General features: G+C 45.2%; 4 protein-coding genes across 4 annotated transcripts; 3 read left to right on the plus strand and 1 right to left on the minus strand.

Annotated features, from left to right (window-relative positions):
- The first annotated feature begins 219 nt into the window (after positions 1-219).
- Positions 220-2,637, plus strand: LOC123080363 (2-hydroxy-palmitic acid dioxygenase MPO1). Its single transcript, XM_044503270.1, has 4 exons — positions 220-788; positions 1,941-2,003; positions 2,106-2,177; positions 2,264-2,637. The coding sequence occupies exons 1-4, from the start codon at positions 483-485 to the stop codon at positions 2,378-2,380; spliced, it is 558 nt and encodes a 185-aa protein (XP_044359205.1). The 5' UTR covers positions 220-482; the 3' UTR covers positions 2,381-2,637.
- Positions 2,638-5,563: 2,926 nt separating this feature from the next.
- On the plus strand, positions 5,564-6,670 carry LOC123080364 (uncharacterized). The gene is made up of 3 exons (XM_044503271.1): positions 5,564-6,052; positions 6,166-6,215; positions 6,299-6,670. The coding sequence occupies exons 1-3, from the start codon at positions 5,731-5,733 to the stop codon at positions 6,482-6,484; spliced, it is 558 nt and encodes a 185-aa protein (XP_044359206.1). The 5' UTR covers positions 5,564-5,730; the 3' UTR covers positions 6,485-6,670.
- A 217-nt stretch (positions 6,671-6,887) lies between these two features.
- LOC123080365 (probable serine/threonine-protein kinase At1g54610) lies at positions 6,888-11,614 on the minus strand. The gene is made up of 7 exons (XM_044503272.1): positions 11,235-11,614; positions 10,255-10,560; positions 8,470-8,787; positions 8,177-8,392; positions 7,815-7,915; positions 7,607-7,730; positions 6,888-7,408 (listed from the first exon to the last, which is right to left on the minus strand). Exons 1-7 carry the CDS (start codon positions 11,475-11,477, stop codon positions 7,046-7,048), a joined length of 1,671 nt encoding a protein of 556 aa, XP_044359207.1. The 5' UTR covers positions 11,478-11,614; the 3' UTR covers positions 6,888-7,045.
- Positions 11,615-12,798: 1,184 nt separating this feature from the next.
- On the plus strand, positions 12,799-14,921 carry LOC123075302 (uncharacterized protein At2g34160). The gene is made up of 5 exons (XM_044497942.1): positions 12,799-13,186; positions 13,893-13,941; positions 14,038-14,100; positions 14,210-14,274; positions 14,378-14,921. Exons 1-5 carry the CDS (start codon positions 12,887-12,889, stop codon positions 14,468-14,470), a joined length of 570 nt encoding a protein of 189 aa, XP_044353877.1. The 5' UTR covers positions 12,799-12,886; the 3' UTR covers positions 14,471-14,921.
- The last annotated feature ends 1,161 nt before the right edge of the window (positions 14,922-16,082 follow it).

Consider the following 16,082-nt stretch of genomic DNA (forward strand, 5'->3'; position numbering starts at 1 on the left):
TTAAATTTAATGGTTCTATATTATTCGTTATTAGTTAGAAAAATAATGAGTTTTGACACACCTTAAAAATGAACTAAATGAGCTCAATCAATAATTTGAAAACTTATATGACAAAACATAGCTTCTAGCATGTGAAATTGTAAATTGAAAAAATCTAGCCGCGCAAATGCGCGCGGGTGACCCCGGTAGTTTTATCTGACCGGAGCACGTCTACAAACTGTAGAATGATAGAGCCGCCAGAGCAGTACCAGCGACATGCCCCCGCCTTGTTCTCCGTCAAATAAATAAAAGGAAGGCAAAAGTCGACGGCAATCCAGAGTAGAGCGACACTACACCAGCGACCCCGCCCCCTCTGAGTTGCGCCGCCGTTTCCCCGCCCGTTCCTCCCGGCGCCGCCCCTCACCCCGCGCTCCGCCTCCGCGGCCTCCTCCGCCGCGCCTTCTCCGTCTGCGAGCGGCAGCGCCCGATCGACGAATCTCGCGATGGCTGGCGGCGGCGGGTTCCTCGACCTGGAGCGGCACTTCGCCTTCTACGGCGCGTACCACAGCAACCCGGTCAACGTCTTCATCCACGCGCTCTTCGTCTGGCCCATCTTCCTCACCGCCCTCCTGCTCCTCCACCTCGCCGCCCCGTTCCCGCGCGCCGCCGCGGTCTTCACCGCCGTCTACGGGGCCTTCTACGTCTCCCTCGACCGCCGCTCCGGCGCGCTCGCCGCCCTGCTCTGCCTCCTCTGCTGGGCCGCCAGCTCCGCCCTCGCCGCCCGACTCGGCTTCTCTGTCGGATGGAAGGTTTTACATCACACACGCCACACTTGGCTTCTTCCTTTGTTTGACTTTGTCTTCAGTATTCATCCTTCTCTGATCTGGTGTAGTGGTGATAGGCTATGAGATTTGAGAAGAAAATAACTGATTTACAGTTGGATTGATCAGGCTATGTGCGCTGAATTTCTGTGGTGGGGAAAGGGATTTTTAGAGTTTGTGGTCATCTTCGTTCAACAGCATCAGAGATGATTAAACTGAAAAGGGATATGGAGTAATCAAAGCTTGAGACTATTTTATTGACTGCAAATGTCTACATACCACAATTCACTCTGAAATGCATTGTAGTGTACAAAAATTAGATAGCAAGTAGTAAAATTTGTTGTTGCCTGTGGTTAAATGAAATTCCTGGTAGAAGATGAGACTGTTGGTTGTTTGACAGTTGATTTTATCTTATAGTGTAGCAGAGAAGTTATGTTCTGGAACAAAACATGGAATTGTTCTGAGGGGAGCTCATATGTAAAATTTCATCTATCTGTCGTAGAAACTGCAGCATGGATTGTACTGATCTGATCATTATTCGTGGTTGATGCACAGCTCTTTACGTTGAGCTACCTGTAACTCGCAATAAACCACACTACACTAGATGTTTGCTTGCTCCTGCTACTCCTAATTACTGCACTTTTAAAGGTCATTACACATGATTTTGATCAGTTAATATCCAGCATGTACTTTCATGATTGTGATGGCAAGAAGGCGTCAGCTGTCATAGCATTTTTGTTGCAACATGGTGTTTGGAGGGGCTTATCTGATTCTGCCACACTTCCGAAATTCACACTTTTTTTATCTGGTCTCAGTGGGTCTAGGTTTCTGAGGCTAAAAGATTCAAAAGCTAGACTGCAGGCACCTACTTGGGGATTCAATGCCTTTTTCGTCACCCCTGAAATTTTGATTATGTCGATGTTTGCTTTTAGGATGGACGATGCTGCATAGTTCGCCGTGTTGAAGATGCTTACATGGGGATTCAATCCCTTTTTCTTAACTCCTGAAATTTTGATTATGTCGACGTTTGCTTTAGGATGAACGATGATGCATAGTTTGCGCTGAAGATGCTTTGTGGCTATAGAAAAGAAGATTACAAAACATAAATCGATCAAGCATAAACTCTTTGTTTTTTCGCAGGTGGTATTGGTAGCTCAGCTGTTCTGTTGGACTATGCAATTCATTGGCCATGGAGTTTTTGAGGCAAGTCTCTATCATATCACGCTATCAATATTAGGTTAAGCACTAGCTATGGAAAATTCTTGCCCAAGGAGTACTAATACTTGACACTTACTCTGATTGTAGAAGCGGGCACCTGCTCTAATTGACAATCTTGTCCAGGCTTTGATGATGGCCCCATATTTCGTGCTTCTAGAGGTAAGCATTCGGAAGCATCATCACTCTGATGATCGACAAGAGATTGATTGCCTTACAAGTCATGACAATCTTGCCGTTTGCTTCAGATTCTCCACAAGTTTGCTGCGTACGAACCATATCCTGGCTTCCATGCCAATGTGCAGAAGCTGATTGACGCCAAACGCAAGGAGTGGGCGGACAAGAAAGCAAAGAAGATGTCCTGAGCTGTGCCCAAGAACCCCTGATGCCTGATGCTACGTCTGCTGTGTAACAGCGAAGATGAGAATGATCTGCCCTGTTTGTCGTCTCTATGTTACTGAAGATAAACTGAACTGTAGACTGATATCATCCTGAGATGTGATACGCTTGTTGTATGACATTGGTACGTATAAGATGAGATACGCCATGTTTGGTGTTGTGTTCGTGTTAGTGGAGATTTTTTATATAATGAACAGTAAAGTAATAATATATTTTTAATGAAGATTCTGGTGCTGTGCCTGTGGTAAATTTGACCGACGGCCTGGAACGAGGTTTATGTGTACCGTGGAGGCCCAAACACTGCCAATGTGAGATATGCAGGCTGTCTGCTTGTCATCCGTGTGTTTGTTGTGTCGATCTTGGTTTTCCGCTAATTAATTGTGCAATTCTGTTCTCCTTGATTAATGAATGAGACAAATCATTTACCTTTGATTCCAAATATAGAAGCCTCCAAAGTTGAAATGCAGGCGATCAAAGAGCCCCGGAATGAGAGAGAGGGAGTGTTGCTTGTTCCGCGAAGAAAACTAAATAGATGGACGCGGAGTTTTGGCATATGCTCCTTGGTGAACAGCAATAAAAAAATGCATATTAAAAATTCTGAATTTATTTGTAGATGTTCATGTTAGTGTAACAAACGTGCTTGCCAATTTTCATGCGAAACGGTATTAGTGCTTCGTCGGTGAAAAATATTAAGTGCATAATTTGAAAGTAACATCTATCTTTCGACTTTTTTTCTGCCACAGGTCAACATGCTTAAGCCCCCCCTCCCAAAATAAATAAATTGCAAACATTTGTTTGTGAACACATCTATTTTAAAAAAAAATAACATTTGACCTTGGCAAAATACATTTTTTAGCACGCAAGAGCATATACTTCCTATAGCCAAAAGCAATATCTGGACAGAGGGAGTGTTGCTTGTTCCGCGAAGAAAATGCTTCCTCGGAGGCGGGCGCCGTAGCCCGTGACGTCTGTCTGTCCACCGGCTCCGTCATCACATCGTTTTCTTTGCGGCGCGTACATACACGAGTCATGGCGATGACTTGCAAGCGAGAGAAGAGAGGAGCCCATGCCTGATGGACCTTTTCGGACGACCGTGCAAGTGCAATTGCAATGCATGCGTAGCCCAGCCAACCATGGAAGAAAGAAAGGGACCGTGCCTGCCGTGCATGGTTTGGTTGACACTTCCATGGATGGACGGATTGATGGATTTGGTCTTGGAGAAGCATGCAAGCAACCAATCCACACAATCCACATGTGCTAAACCAGGTCACGCGTGCGCTGATTACTAGTCAATCATCGTCCAGGTACAACAAATGATGGTGTTTTTTCAGGGTCTACAGCAATGATGTTAGAGCATCTTCAACGTCGTGTCTCCGTGGACACGGATACGGCCATCCAATCCAATCATGTCCATGAAACGTCTGGTAACATTTCAAACGAAAATTTAACAAACCAGACGAAATTTATGAGAATCGGACACAATTTTTTTCATTACTACATTCTTTTACAAAGCGCAAAAGTACACCTAGCCTAATCTATGTTGGGTGTCTGTCTCCCATGTCCTACGCTCCTCACTGGATGTGGGCACGTTTGTGTCCCACGTACTACTCTTCGTTGTCGTCCGCTGACTGGTGAAGATGAGATCATCAGATATTGCATGTAAACGTGCTCGACATACCCACATGAGGTGTCTATTTTTCATTCGTGGCTCGCCATATACATATGTAGTTCCTACTAGTAGCATTCCCTGGATCAACCATGTGCACATCAATGTATCTGTCAAATTTATCAAAAATATTAACTTGCAACGATTTATCCTAAAACAGAGCCACCACCTAGCCCATGCTCGCCTACTCCATAGAATCCTCTCGTACCTAGTCTGCCTTTCAACCTTTCAACACAAACTGAACCTTGCCTAGTTTCACGAAGACAAGCTTGGGGTGTTGGCTTGAGTGAGCACCAACAACTCACGAATTGTTTCCGCGCTCCCTGTTCCAAACTAGGTGATTTATTGGGCATAGCGACACTCCACGTCGAAGGCCGCCAATGTTGCCAAGTCCATGGTTATTGCTTCATTCGCCTTCTGCATTTTGATATCCTGTGAGGTAGTGTCATCACCATTCTTGGTCTTCTTGTTTCAGTTCTCAGTATCAACTAAGTCAATAGTCTCTCCATCTGTTAACATGACAAGTCCCCTTGGCATATTCACACCATCTTGATTCTCAAAATTCAAGCATCTCTTGGTGGAGCCCGAAGAAGGAAGCACTCCACCTGGGTTTTTTTGCAGGGCTGGACTCCGTACTCTTGAGATCCTCATCATCTAGATTGTATTCCCTTGGCATGTACTCCCTCCGTTCCTAAATATAAGTCTTTTTAGACATTTCAAATGAACTACAACATACGGATGTATGTAGACATATTTTAGAGTGTAGATTCACTCATTTTGCTCCGTATGTGGTCACTTGTTGGAATCTCTAAAAAGACTTATATTTGGGAACGGAGGGAGTAGGTACCAAGGTCACCAACATCTGTGCCCCTGCTGCGATTCGCATGGCTTCCTCTATTGCCGTTGCCGCTCGGAAAGTACTCTTCCCGTGACTCTCACACACGCGCGCCTGATACATGAATACCTTTGTAATTTGTATCATCCTGTTCAGGCCAACCATCATAGATTCATAGTTAGCCAACAAACACCGGGCAGTTGCGGAATAACCACGGACCATCTCGCATCACACGCTTCCAGTCAGCCAAGCAATTTAGTTGCACCAAGAATTAATTATCTTTGGTTGCCCTAAATTCCACCTATACCACACCATGATTGTTTGCATGCTTGATCGTACACAGGAATACACAAAGAATTCTCTCCATGAGGTTGGAAACACACGAATCCTAAGAAAAAAAATCCTATGAATCAAAAGAGCACATGTGCGAAATAATCTAAAGATTAGATCCAAATTTCCTTTAGAATTTTTTTCTCGAGACTATTAGAAATAGAATTTTCAATCAAAGAGGCCTGCTTACCTACCACTAACGGCCCATCTTCACTAAAGGCTCTTATAAGATTGTTACCGCAGCCCAGAAACTCGAAGGTTAAAATGGCCAGCAAAGCCCATCCGCAGCCGTCTTCCCGCCAGGCGGGACCCAGCTGTCATCAGCCACCTCGCCCCTTCCCCGCCAAATTTGGGCTCCGCACCCCCGCGAACCCCTCGCCGCCGCTCGCGCGCCTCCGGTACTAAGGGCACGCGCGCAATGGCGCGTCCGCCCGTGCTGCAGCTCCCCGTCGCCCCCCTCTCGCCCACCCTCCCCTTCGCTCGCGATGGGGTCCGCGGCGTCGACCGACAGGGCCGAGCGGCGGAGGCGGGACCGGGCGCCGGGGCACAGCGGGGCCCCCGATCCCCCGGCGGCGCCTCCGCAGGATCCTTCGGTGCCTGCCTCGGCATCGGAGGCGGATGTGAGCAGAAACGGGTGTAAGGTGGCGCCAGAGCCCAACGACGGGGAAGAGACGGCGCCGCTGCCGGGATCCCCCAGCTTCCGGATCTACTGCCAGAAGGCGGCCCAAGTCGACGCTCTGGTGGCCGAGGCCGACGATGAAAACGCGGACGGCGACCACGGCGACGAATTCGCCAGTGCTACTACGGGTAATTTGTTCCCCTTCCCCGTCTCCTGTCACTGTTGCTTGCTTGCTCTGCATCACACAAGTCTCATTCAGGCGCATTGCGCTGACACTTTGAATCGTCCATATTCCTTGCAGACACGACTCTGGCGGTCATGAAGAACGATCCTCCACAATGCTCCGGCGAGGTAGGCATCACAGCCAACTCAGCATTTGCAAATGCACCAATGGCTTACTCTGCTACTCTGAATCCCGCTGATACGCAACGCAGTTGCCCAAATGTAAGGAGGGGTGGCTGAAGGTCAGAGGCCAGACGGCCGTCGGCGCGCTGTACAGCTTTATCGCCTGTCACAGCAAGAGAAATTCAGCTCCTCCTCCTCATCCTCCTGCTGCAAAAACTCCCCGCCGTCCCGGTGCCGCTCCACCAGCTGCTGTTGCTGCAGAGCCCTATCTCTGACCAGACAATGCTTGCGTTCTTCACAGTTTATGTGTCATCATGTAAATGTGGATGATTCAGTCACCTCCTATGATGCTTTGCGGCGTTAATTTTCTGTACTTAATCCTGGTTGTTGTTTGTGAGCTAACCCTGCATATGAGCAACTGGTTTCGAGGAGCGCCAGTATGTGAGTGCTCCTTTTGTTCATTAGAGAAGGATTACTGGTTAGTGTTGCAGAAAAATGGATAAGCCATACTAGTTTGGGAAACTGTTCATGCAAGCTTCTCTTCTGGGAATTTTTCTCTGTTCTTGAAATGCTAGAGGGTCGAAGCAAGCATTTCCCAAGATTAAGACCATTTCCAGTTATCTGCAGTGTCTGATATTATATCATCTGAAATCCATGTCACTGGTGAAATCTCATATGTACATAGAATCGTTGTTCACAACTCTACTTTATTATGCTCTCTAACTATACAAGTATAGCCTATCTATCGTGTATTAAGATGAACAGCTACTGTGACCAGGGGATGTAAGAAAAGGAGAAGAAAAAAAAGATTAGAAAAGAGGGGCATAATTAGCTTGTCATTTGACTAAACCTACTGGAATTTTTCCTTTGGCTCTGAGCTGATCCCTATTCTTTCTTCTCACCTCCATCGGATGGCCAAGCGAGTAGGGCCGGAATGCACCTATGAGAACCGTGGAAGGCGCCATTGTGAGGCTTGGCTTCGCTTTGTGCATTCCCTTCTTCGGGCTGTTCAGATAAGATTTCACGTGACCAAATAGTAGGCTCGGCATTTTCTTTAGTTCCACAACCGATGATGAGAAGAACTCGTTGGTTGTTACATCGGCCGAGGAATCTATGCTATGACCAATTGATGCATCCAGATGCGGCGGAGGAAATCTCTCGAGTTTGGTTGTGCTTGTACTTGTCACCAGTCTTGGTATCTAGAGAACAATAAATACATTTGCCTTTTAGTCATAGATTTATCATATGTCTAAATAGACCTTTGATAAAAAGCGTCAATTGAAGAAGACACAAGAAGTACAATTAAACGTGATTTTTTAGTGGTATTTCGGTATCATACAGTTCACATTTCACAGTTGAGACAAAATTCTTGCAGAAGGAAAAGAAGGGGAACATACCTTTGGGTTTCCATGTGGCCTATTATTGACGTCTGGAGTAAATACTCTTCTACGACCATGATTTTGTGAGATGGGCTTTCTGGTTGTTGTCTGACGTTCTACTGAGCCATTCGCCCTCAATTTTCTGAAAGATATATTATAATGGATGTTGAAGCTTCTTGTGACACAATAGAATAGCAGAAATAAGTTTGAAAGAGTTGAGCAGGACCTTTTGTGCTTCTCGTACTTCAGTTTTATATCCATTTCTTTACACGGCGGAAACCGGGGAAGGCTTGATGGTTCACAGGCATGTGGTTCTGTCCTGAAGAACTGAATTCACAGCAAACTGTAAGCACTTGTGAGGAGAAGACTACTATTAGTTGGCTTCTTATTTGAAACTATATATCTAACATATTATATCAATGCCAAGTCAGTTTAGTCCATGTATCGTGATCAATCGTAAACTATCTTATTGCATAGTGGCTACTCTGTTTTTATTTCTAGCTTTCGGTTGAATTTAGCAGTGTTTCCGGTTGAGACTGACTTTCTACTGTTCAAAGTAGATGCCTTGAAAGTGACAGTAGTATTAACCTCACTGTTTAGAGCATCAGTCGCGGTGCCTCTCATATCTGGGTCAATAGATAGGAGAGTCTCTAGAAGTGATAGGGTAGATGGTTCCAGGTCCTTAAATTTCTGAGCCATACACCGCTCATATGGCTTGAATGTATGATGTGGTAACTTCAGTTTATCCCAGTAATCGTCTGCTGGAGTACCACATAGCTTGAAAACCTTGTGAAGTTGTTCCACCTGATGAGCACAAGTTAGTCTCCAAATGTGCAATTTTCCGCAAATAACTATGCGAATCTCGTATCGTATGGACAAACCTCTGTTCGTCCGGGGAATATAGGCTCGCCGAGAAGGAGTTCCGCCAACACGCAACCCACACTCCAAAGATCAACACCAACGCTGTAGTGAGTGGTGCCTAACATTAGTTCAGGCGGACGATACCAAAGTGTGATCACTTGGCTAGTCATGGGCCGCGGGTTATCAGGATCAAAATGAGTGGCCAGTCCGAAGTCGGCTATCTTAAGAATCCCGTCCTCGCTGACAAGCAGGTTCGAACTCTTGATGTCGCGGTGAAGAACGCCCTTGTTGTGGCAGTGCTCGATTCCCGACAATAGCTGTTTCATGTAGCACTTCACCTGCAAACAGACAGTTACACTTCATGAGAAAAGAAACACAATTCAATGATATCATAAGTGTGTCCATGAAAAAAGATGGTCCTTATTGGGGCCTTGCTTTTGGGAAAAGAAAGGCATTTTCACGCTTTTGACAATTCTAAATGAAATGATTTAGTTGCAGCCAATGTTGACAGTTGAAACATCTGATGGGAATTCTTGCAAGCAATGTGTGAGCAGAAAACATTGGAGTGTCTGTCTTTGTCAATTGGACTGGAGCCCGTGTTCAAAGTTCAAACCTAATAAAAATACTCCACTTCGGTAGTCCAACAGATTTCCAGGTCCACATCATCACGGTGTTTCTGAGCGACTGATTTGTTTGCATCTTTACAAAAAGCCAAAGGAAAAAATTCCTTGCAGACGATCTGTCAATGATTCTTCTTCTGTTCGAGAAGAGAAATTTGGTTCCATTCGGAGAGTATCACATTTTAGCTCCGACTGAGTATACTTCGAAATTACTGTATCCTACTTAATCAGCTATGTGTACTAGAATCTAGACTAGATTTCTGCAGAGACTATTATTATTTTGGACTTATTTTTAATACTTTTCATACAACCATTCTTCTATTTAGAAAAAAACACATATTTGTACACATACATCCATTTGCAGTGGTCCAAGATATGTTCAATTTTGTCTTGAAAACATCTACATGATCCATCTTTTTTCTTTTGACAGCTCCTATATTTGACTATCAAGAGACTACAGGAATATGTCAACTCGCCACATCATCAATTAGAATTCAAGCATGTCATTTAACCAGGCAAGCAAGAAGTTCCATTCCTCAGATAACCTAATCCCTTCTAGAAACCATGAAAAATCAATCTCTTCGAAATTGCGCCAAAAGGTTTAGTTCAATCATTGCATATGTACCAGATCGTTTTTACTTAAAAGTGCAATAGTCCATTAAGCTTACAAAAGAACAGGTTTTATGCCAATGTAAATGGAGATCATCATCTCACGTTGTTATGGCGCTGCTAGAGGAGGGCGCGAGAGGGCCGGCCGGGGGCCTTTTTGCCCCCGGCCGGGCAAGAGGGAAGGGATTTCCTTCTTAATTCTTACTTGATTAGATTGATACATCTTCTCTCTTTATATAAAGAGGTTTACTTGACTCTCAAGCAAGGCTTACTTGACCCCTAAGCAAGCGACCCTTATATCTAATTAACCCTAAGACTAACGGGCTATACCGCCAGCCCAGGCCATTAGGCCCATTACATACTCTAACACACGTACATTATGAACAAGCAGTTTTTCGCGAACCCGAGTTAACAAGCTGGTTCAGGTGATATATCCTGCTCGACTGTAAAAAAGCTACATCTATTTTTCAGGAACATATTGAATTCTCGAAGGCGCATTTCAATTCATGGCCAAACGTATTCAAGAAGGTGAGTGACACTGTTTCAGTGATGAAGGTGAGCAGTATGCTCGGTTACCTGGGGCAAGGTGAACCGTGTGCCGGAGGCCGTGGCGGCGGAGACGAGCCCGGTGAGGTCATGGTCCATGTACTCGAAGACGAGGTAGAGGGATGGCGCGGTGGCGAGGCGTGACGTGACGAGTCCATGGAGTCGGACGACATTGTCGTGCTCACCAAGGCGGCGGAGCAGGGCGATCTCCCGCGCCATGAAGCGCGCGCTCTCGGCCTCGCCCACGCCATCCACCCGCACCTTCTTGAGCGCCACCACCGCCCCGGTCTCCACCTCGATGGCCTTGTACACGTTGCTGTACGTCCCCGACCCAATCTGCACACACACAAAAGAAACAAAAAATTCAGAACCAATACATACAGATTAGTAATAAACACAACACAATAGAACTCTACGGAGTGCGAGCAGCCGGGTTGACTTTGTTCGCCGATATTTTTTCCCGTTCGGAGTTGCTACGAATTCTTGTGATGCCGACAGTAGAGAAAAAGTATCAAAGGGAAAGCGAGGCTGCTGGTTTCTTAAATCAGAACAGAGCTCGGGATTTGTTCGTGTCTGCGTTAGTTTAACGGCCCGGCTCTTGGAATTTGGGGTTTGTTTATGTGTTGAACTACGGAGAGGGCATCATCAATGATCACTTTTTTTTTTGTCCTCTCACTCTTGTTCCTTACTTCTCTGCAGCTCCGCAAAAGAGGTTGGTTTTTCCTTTGAAAGCACTCCTTGTCAACAAGAACTCAGACGGCAAGCTATCTGATTTTACTAGTTCAAGAACGCGGGACAGCCACGGGAGAACGAAATCGCGAGCCAAAATCGAAGCAAAACCACCCAAAAAGCTTCCCCCCAACCACTCGCTGCTGCAGCCTCGGCGTTTCCGAGAGAGAAAAGGCCAAGCTTTTCCGGCAACCACCACCAAAGACGGCCGGACGAGTTACCTAGCTAGGCAGCGGCAGGGAACAGAGGGAGGATCAGGGAGAGTAGTGCTCCTCACTCACCTTCTCGAGCTTCTGGAAGGCGTCGGCGGAGCGGGGCGCCCAGCCCTGGAGCGCGTCGCCGGCGGCGGAGGAGAGCCAGAGCGGCCACCCGGAGGCGTCCTTCTTCACCGCCGCGATGTGCACCGGCGCCGGCGCGCTGAGCTGCGCCTCGGCATCGGCCTCCCCGGCCTTCGCGGCCACGGCGGCGGGGAAGAAGAGGGAGGAGCCCGGCGCGTCCGCGAGCTTACCGAGGAGGCATCCCATGGCCGTCCTGCGTCATGTGGCGGCGGGAGCAGGGCGGTTGGTCGCGAGCAGAGGCAGAGGAGGAGACGACGGGAGGGAGCGGGAATCGTCTCGTCTGTCGACGAGGAGGGCGGGAGGGAAGGGAAGGATGGAAATGGGCGACCGGTCTACGACTACACGCTGCGGCGGGTCTTTTGTGACGACCGTTCGGCAGTTTGGACCTAGGACTTTTTGACCCCGTTTTGTTCATACTCTACTTTTGTAATTTTGTAGTACTACTAGAGTTGGAGTATTATTTACCATGAAGAATATTACATGTAAAGACAATGCATTCTGGGTTGTATTTAAGATTCTAGAAGGCAAGTACTCCCTCTGTTTACGGAGGGAGTACAAATACAAAACTAAAATGACTCGTGCCTAGTTGGGTACATGTCACTCCTACTTGTTGTTACAGGATGCCCCCAAATGCCATAGCAGATCTTTTGGTTGCTGCTTGTAACTCTCCTATTTGAGTAATAAAGTTCTTATATATTGTACAATTTTGTTGTTGTTAACGCTTATGCATTTTGGATATATTTGGATTTGAGCCAACACCTGCCCAACCAAATATTTCGCGTTGATTGTGTGGTGTGTGTCCATTTGGAATGGGAGCAAAAAAAAAATTGGCTTCCCTAGGCTCGATCCACGGTGGCGGTTCAGTTTTACACCAATTCCTCGGCGAGAAGCTGGCGACCAAAACGTCAGCCAATTAATTGGCGTGACGGGTGGAGGCCAAATCTAAACAGCCCTTCTAACTTTGCATAATATTACAATGCCTAAATCTTATAAAATAATTACCTGGCAACCATACATAATCTTCGTGGAGATCATTCACTCTTAAAATGACAACCACGGTGACATAATGTGGCAACTAATGGGGACCAAAGAAACTATTGTCCAAATGTATCAATATAAGATCTTGTTTTGAAGCCTTGTCGAGGCAAATTCATCGGTGAAGACGGATCACAAATCGTATTAATGCTTTGTGAGATAAATCATTTAAAAAATGATTTGAAAATTAATGTGTTGACATCAGCATGATATGTGAGGTTCCTCCATGCATGCATGTGCTCTTTATATAGGCAAGATCTCATTGGCATTCCACAACATCGGAGTGCATGCATCCACACCTATGCAATATAGATTTTACGATATTTGAAATTCTCGTTAATCTATCCCCCGGTCCATATGGATGAAAGCATGCACATAAATGCACCAGGAATAACCACCAGGGCAACCGCCACCTCCGGGTGACCACACAAACGATCGCAACCACCGGTGCCAGGCTTCTAGTGCTACTTGTATGCACCACCGTGACCGGGTATCCACTCTCGACCTCTTTCTCATTGTCCCATACCAGCGAACGCACACCATCAAGCATTCTAGCCACCATGCAAGCGGTGAGGCCGTTGGCGAGGGAGGAGGCTGTGGAGCAGCTGCATGCGCAGGCCATGGGGGAGTCGGAGGCGCAGGAGGTCAGGGAGGTGGTGAAGGCGGTGGAGGAGGACGCGCCTGAGGAGAAGGAGGTGGCGGTGGTGGGAGAGCAGAAGGCCGCCCATGTTGAGGTGGAAGCCGATGAGATGGAGGTGGAGGCGGATATCGAGGCTGAGGCTGGGGTGTCAGCCAAGAAGAATCGGATTCAGGTGTCCACCAACAAGAAGCCGCTTTACTTCTACGTTAACCTCGCCAAGGTATGCCTTATCCAAATCAATTTATTTGGAACAAAACTAGGATAGTTCTTTTATACTTCCATACAAAAAAGAGTAAGTTTTTATGGAACCTCGTCACGGGGCAGAGAGCTCCCACAATTGCATTATGAAGAGGAGAGTTGATCTTATTAGTGAGAGAAATTGGATTCAAAACCCCCACACATATCCTTTATGTAAGAAAAACCGAGCAAAAACCAAATACAAACACGAAATACAAAAAAACACTCGATCTTGGGGCTAGGATTAAGACGAACACACACATACTCCCAACATCACGGAACATCATGTGAGCCAGACACAAGAGCACCAAGGCCCAAAACCACCAGAGGCAACTCATGAGCAACCTTGTTTGATTCACATTAACAGCGGGTCGTGTTGCAGTCACATGCTTATATTTTCCTAGTTTAGAAAATGGCCAATCAATGACCTTGCATACAATGGACAATATAATGAAATTGGTTAATATCATGCAACGGAATAATAGAATTAAGAATAGTAGAATGAAACTAATGATATCAATGAACACAAAACCTTGGTATCTTCCATTTTTTTCTTTTACAATACATGGACAATAGGCCAAGGATATATTTTGCCAGTTTACTTATTGGCATTGAAATTTCATGATTAATATTCTAGAGGGGCTGAATTAGCATGCTATTTCTCTCATTCGTAAAATTGTTGGTTGCAGAGGTACATGCAGAACTATGATGAGGTTGAACTCTCTGCTTTGGGGATGGGTAACGAATGCTTACTCACCTTGCCTTTTACTGCTTGATGTTTTCGTTAATCACTTCATTGTTGGCTATGTATTTATGAGCCAATTTTTGTTCCAGCCATTGGCACTGTTGTGACTGTATCGGAGATCCTAAAGAACAACGGCTTGGCCACAGAAAAGAGTAAGCCACATAATTGTGTTCTATGGTCTAAATAATCAAACTTATCCACATATAATAATTGTAAATTACACTTAAATTTGTCAATGGTTTTGTTCCTCTCCCCCTCCAGAGATCCTGACATCAACAATTGGCACCAAATATGAGTCAAAGGGGCGACTTGTCCGTAAAGCCAAGGCAAGATGCCTTGACTTTACATGTCTCATGACTAGTGAAACTTCATTTGTGACATGAGTCCATGCATGAAACCTTCATTATCTATTGTTGTCATTTGTTTCAGATTGAGATCCTGCTGTGTAAATCAGAGAACTTCAATAGCATCATGTCCAACAAAAAATCACACAAGTCTGTTGACGATGAGATGAAGGTGTGATAATTGTTGAGAAGAGGTAGATACCACTATGCTTGGGATGGTGAGAGGCAGCATGGACGTTGATTCAGTAGTAATTAGGGTACCTTAGTCCTAGTTAAGGAGGGATGGATCATATCTTTGCGATGCATTCAAGTGAGATGTGTCTCGTCTCCTCTTAATTGTTGCTCTAGTGTTCCAGCTCAAATCTGCAAAATTGCAACTCCTTACAACTAGTTGCATCCGTATGAGATGATGATGAAATGTACTTAGAATTCCTGCCGTAGGCTGGAGATAGTATTCCTAAGAGCACCTTACTTTTCAGTGTGTTGTACCTTTTATTCATGTAACGAAGCATTTCGACATGCAAATCGGTACTATGATCAATGGTTGTAATGTTTTCAAAGTTGTACTTGCAAATGATGGTTTGATGGTTTTTCCTTACTTATCTGACCTAGAAAAAAATGTTCCTCCAGTCCAAAAGCTTTTTTGATTTATTTGTTTTTATCATCCACCATGCGTTAATATTTTTAATGGATTGTACTACGTGCGACGCCACACCATGGTCTTACATTGCAGTGCACACTCTGTATATTCTCTCAAAGGAATGAGCTGCGAAAAGGTAAAAGGCAGTTGAGAAAATTCGCTAGCACCACATGCATCTAAATCAAGGCCAATGCATGCTCCCAACTACTCGCACATTGGATTCTAGCTATGCACGACCAGTAAGTGCATGCATGCTCTAGTATTAGCATCTCCACTGAGTGCATTCTCCCATATTAGTAGCACACAGAATTACAATCAATATGCCTCTTTGCCTTGTAATTTTTTGAAAATGGGACTACTAGGTTGGCTCTCCTATGCGGTTCATAGTTTGTTTTAATGTAGTTACTGCATTAACAAAGCAATTACCGAGTTATCTGATGAAGTTAGCAAACGATTTTGATGCAGCTGTCGGGTTTTACGAATGTAGTTACCGGGGTTTCTGATGTAGTCACCAAATTAGTTGTCTTAGATTTGGCTAGATACGGATCTATCTAACACTACTAATTCATGATGGAGGGAGTATGAAATAACCAATGTGTATTCAGTTTTGTATGCTTCCATCATTGACTTTTCATGCATGATTATTTGTGTGTATGCTACTCTTTCATCAATACATCAACTATTTTACTCAAAAGCTCCAAATATTGGATAAATGACGACATACATTGTACTTCGACACTCCCGGCCCTTTTACGTGTACCTTGCTCATCATCCCCAAATATGAAAGACAAGTGAGTTGTTGTAACTGTTTTTTGTGCCTGCCGGTTCTTGAACTCAAAAGTCCATATGTATGGATAAACTGTGAGGTATACTTGTACTTCAACACAGATACAGAGGACCGTTTAATTCATCCAAATACTTGCTACTTCATGTTTTTGAAGCGCTATTTCCATTAATTACCCCTCCCTTCCTCCTTGTACCAGTTGGCACATATCTCATGGTCCCATGGCTATAGCAAGCGTAATTTGGCCACAATATTGCCATCATCAAAAGTGATATGGGCTTGTGGAATCCTACAACAAAGAAAACCATATGGATTATTTTTGTGGTGCAATCATGCGATGCAAAGGATACAAATACACATTTTTTC

This window comes from Triticum aestivum, chromosome 3D (assembly GCF_018294505.1).
Source record: "Triticum aestivum cultivar Chinese Spring chromosome 3D, IWGSC CS RefSeq v2.1, whole genome shotgun sequence".
NCBI lineage: Eukaryota > Viridiplantae > Streptophyta > Magnoliopsida > Poales > Poaceae > Triticum > Triticum aestivum.

Excerpts from the sequence above, each read along its gene's own strand:
- LOC123080363 (XM_044503270.1), top strand. The coding sequence starts at position 483 with ATGGCTGGCGGCGGCGGGTTCCTCGACCTGGAGCGGCACTTCGCCTTC. Across the intron at positions 789-1,940 it reads GCTTCTCTGTCGGATGGAAG|GTGGTATTGGTAGCTCAGCT; the intron begins GTTTTACATCAC and ends GTTTTTTCGCAG. Across the intron at positions 2,004-2,105 it reads TTGGCCATGGAGTTTTTGAG|AAGCGGGCACCTGCTCTAAT; the intron begins GCAAGTCTCTAT and ends CTCTGATTGTAG.
- LOC123080364 (XM_044503271.1), top strand. The coding sequence starts at position 5,731 with ATGGGGTCCGCGGCGTCGACCGACAGGGCCGAGCGGCGGAGGCGGGAC. Across the intron at positions 6,053-6,165 it reads ATTCGCCAGTGCTACTACGG|ACACGACTCTGGCGGTCATG; the intron begins GTAATTTGTTCC and ends TATTCCTTGCAG. Across the intron at positions 6,216-6,298 it reads CTCCACAATGCTCCGGCGAG|TTGCCCAAATGTAAGGAGGG; the intron begins GTAGGCATCACA and ends TACGCAACGCAG.
- LOC123080365 (XM_044503272.1), bottom strand. The coding sequence starts at position 11,477 with ATGGGATGCCTCCTCGGTAAGCTCGCGGACGCGCCGGGCTCCTCCCTC. Across the intron at positions 8,788-10,254 it reads CACGGTTCACCTTGCCCCAG|GTGAAGTGCTACATGAAACA; the intron begins GTAACCGAGCAT and ends GTCTGTTTGCAG. Across the intron at positions 7,409-7,606 it reads GGCCACATGGAAACCCAAAG|ATACCAAGACTGGTGACAAG; the intron begins GTATGTTCCCCT and ends ATTGTTCTCTAG.
- LOC123075302 (XM_044497942.1), top strand. The coding sequence starts at position 12,887 with ATGCAAGCGGTGAGGCCGTTGGCGAGGGAGGAGGCTGTGGAGCAGCTG. Across the intron at positions 13,942-14,037 it reads ACTCTCTGCTTTGGGGATGG|CCATTGGCACTGTTGTGACT; the intron begins GTAACGAATGCT and ends TTTTTGTTCCAG. Across the intron at positions 14,275-14,377 it reads GACTTGTCCGTAAAGCCAAG|ATTGAGATCCTGCTGTGTAA; the intron begins GCAAGATGCCTT and ends CATTTGTTTCAG.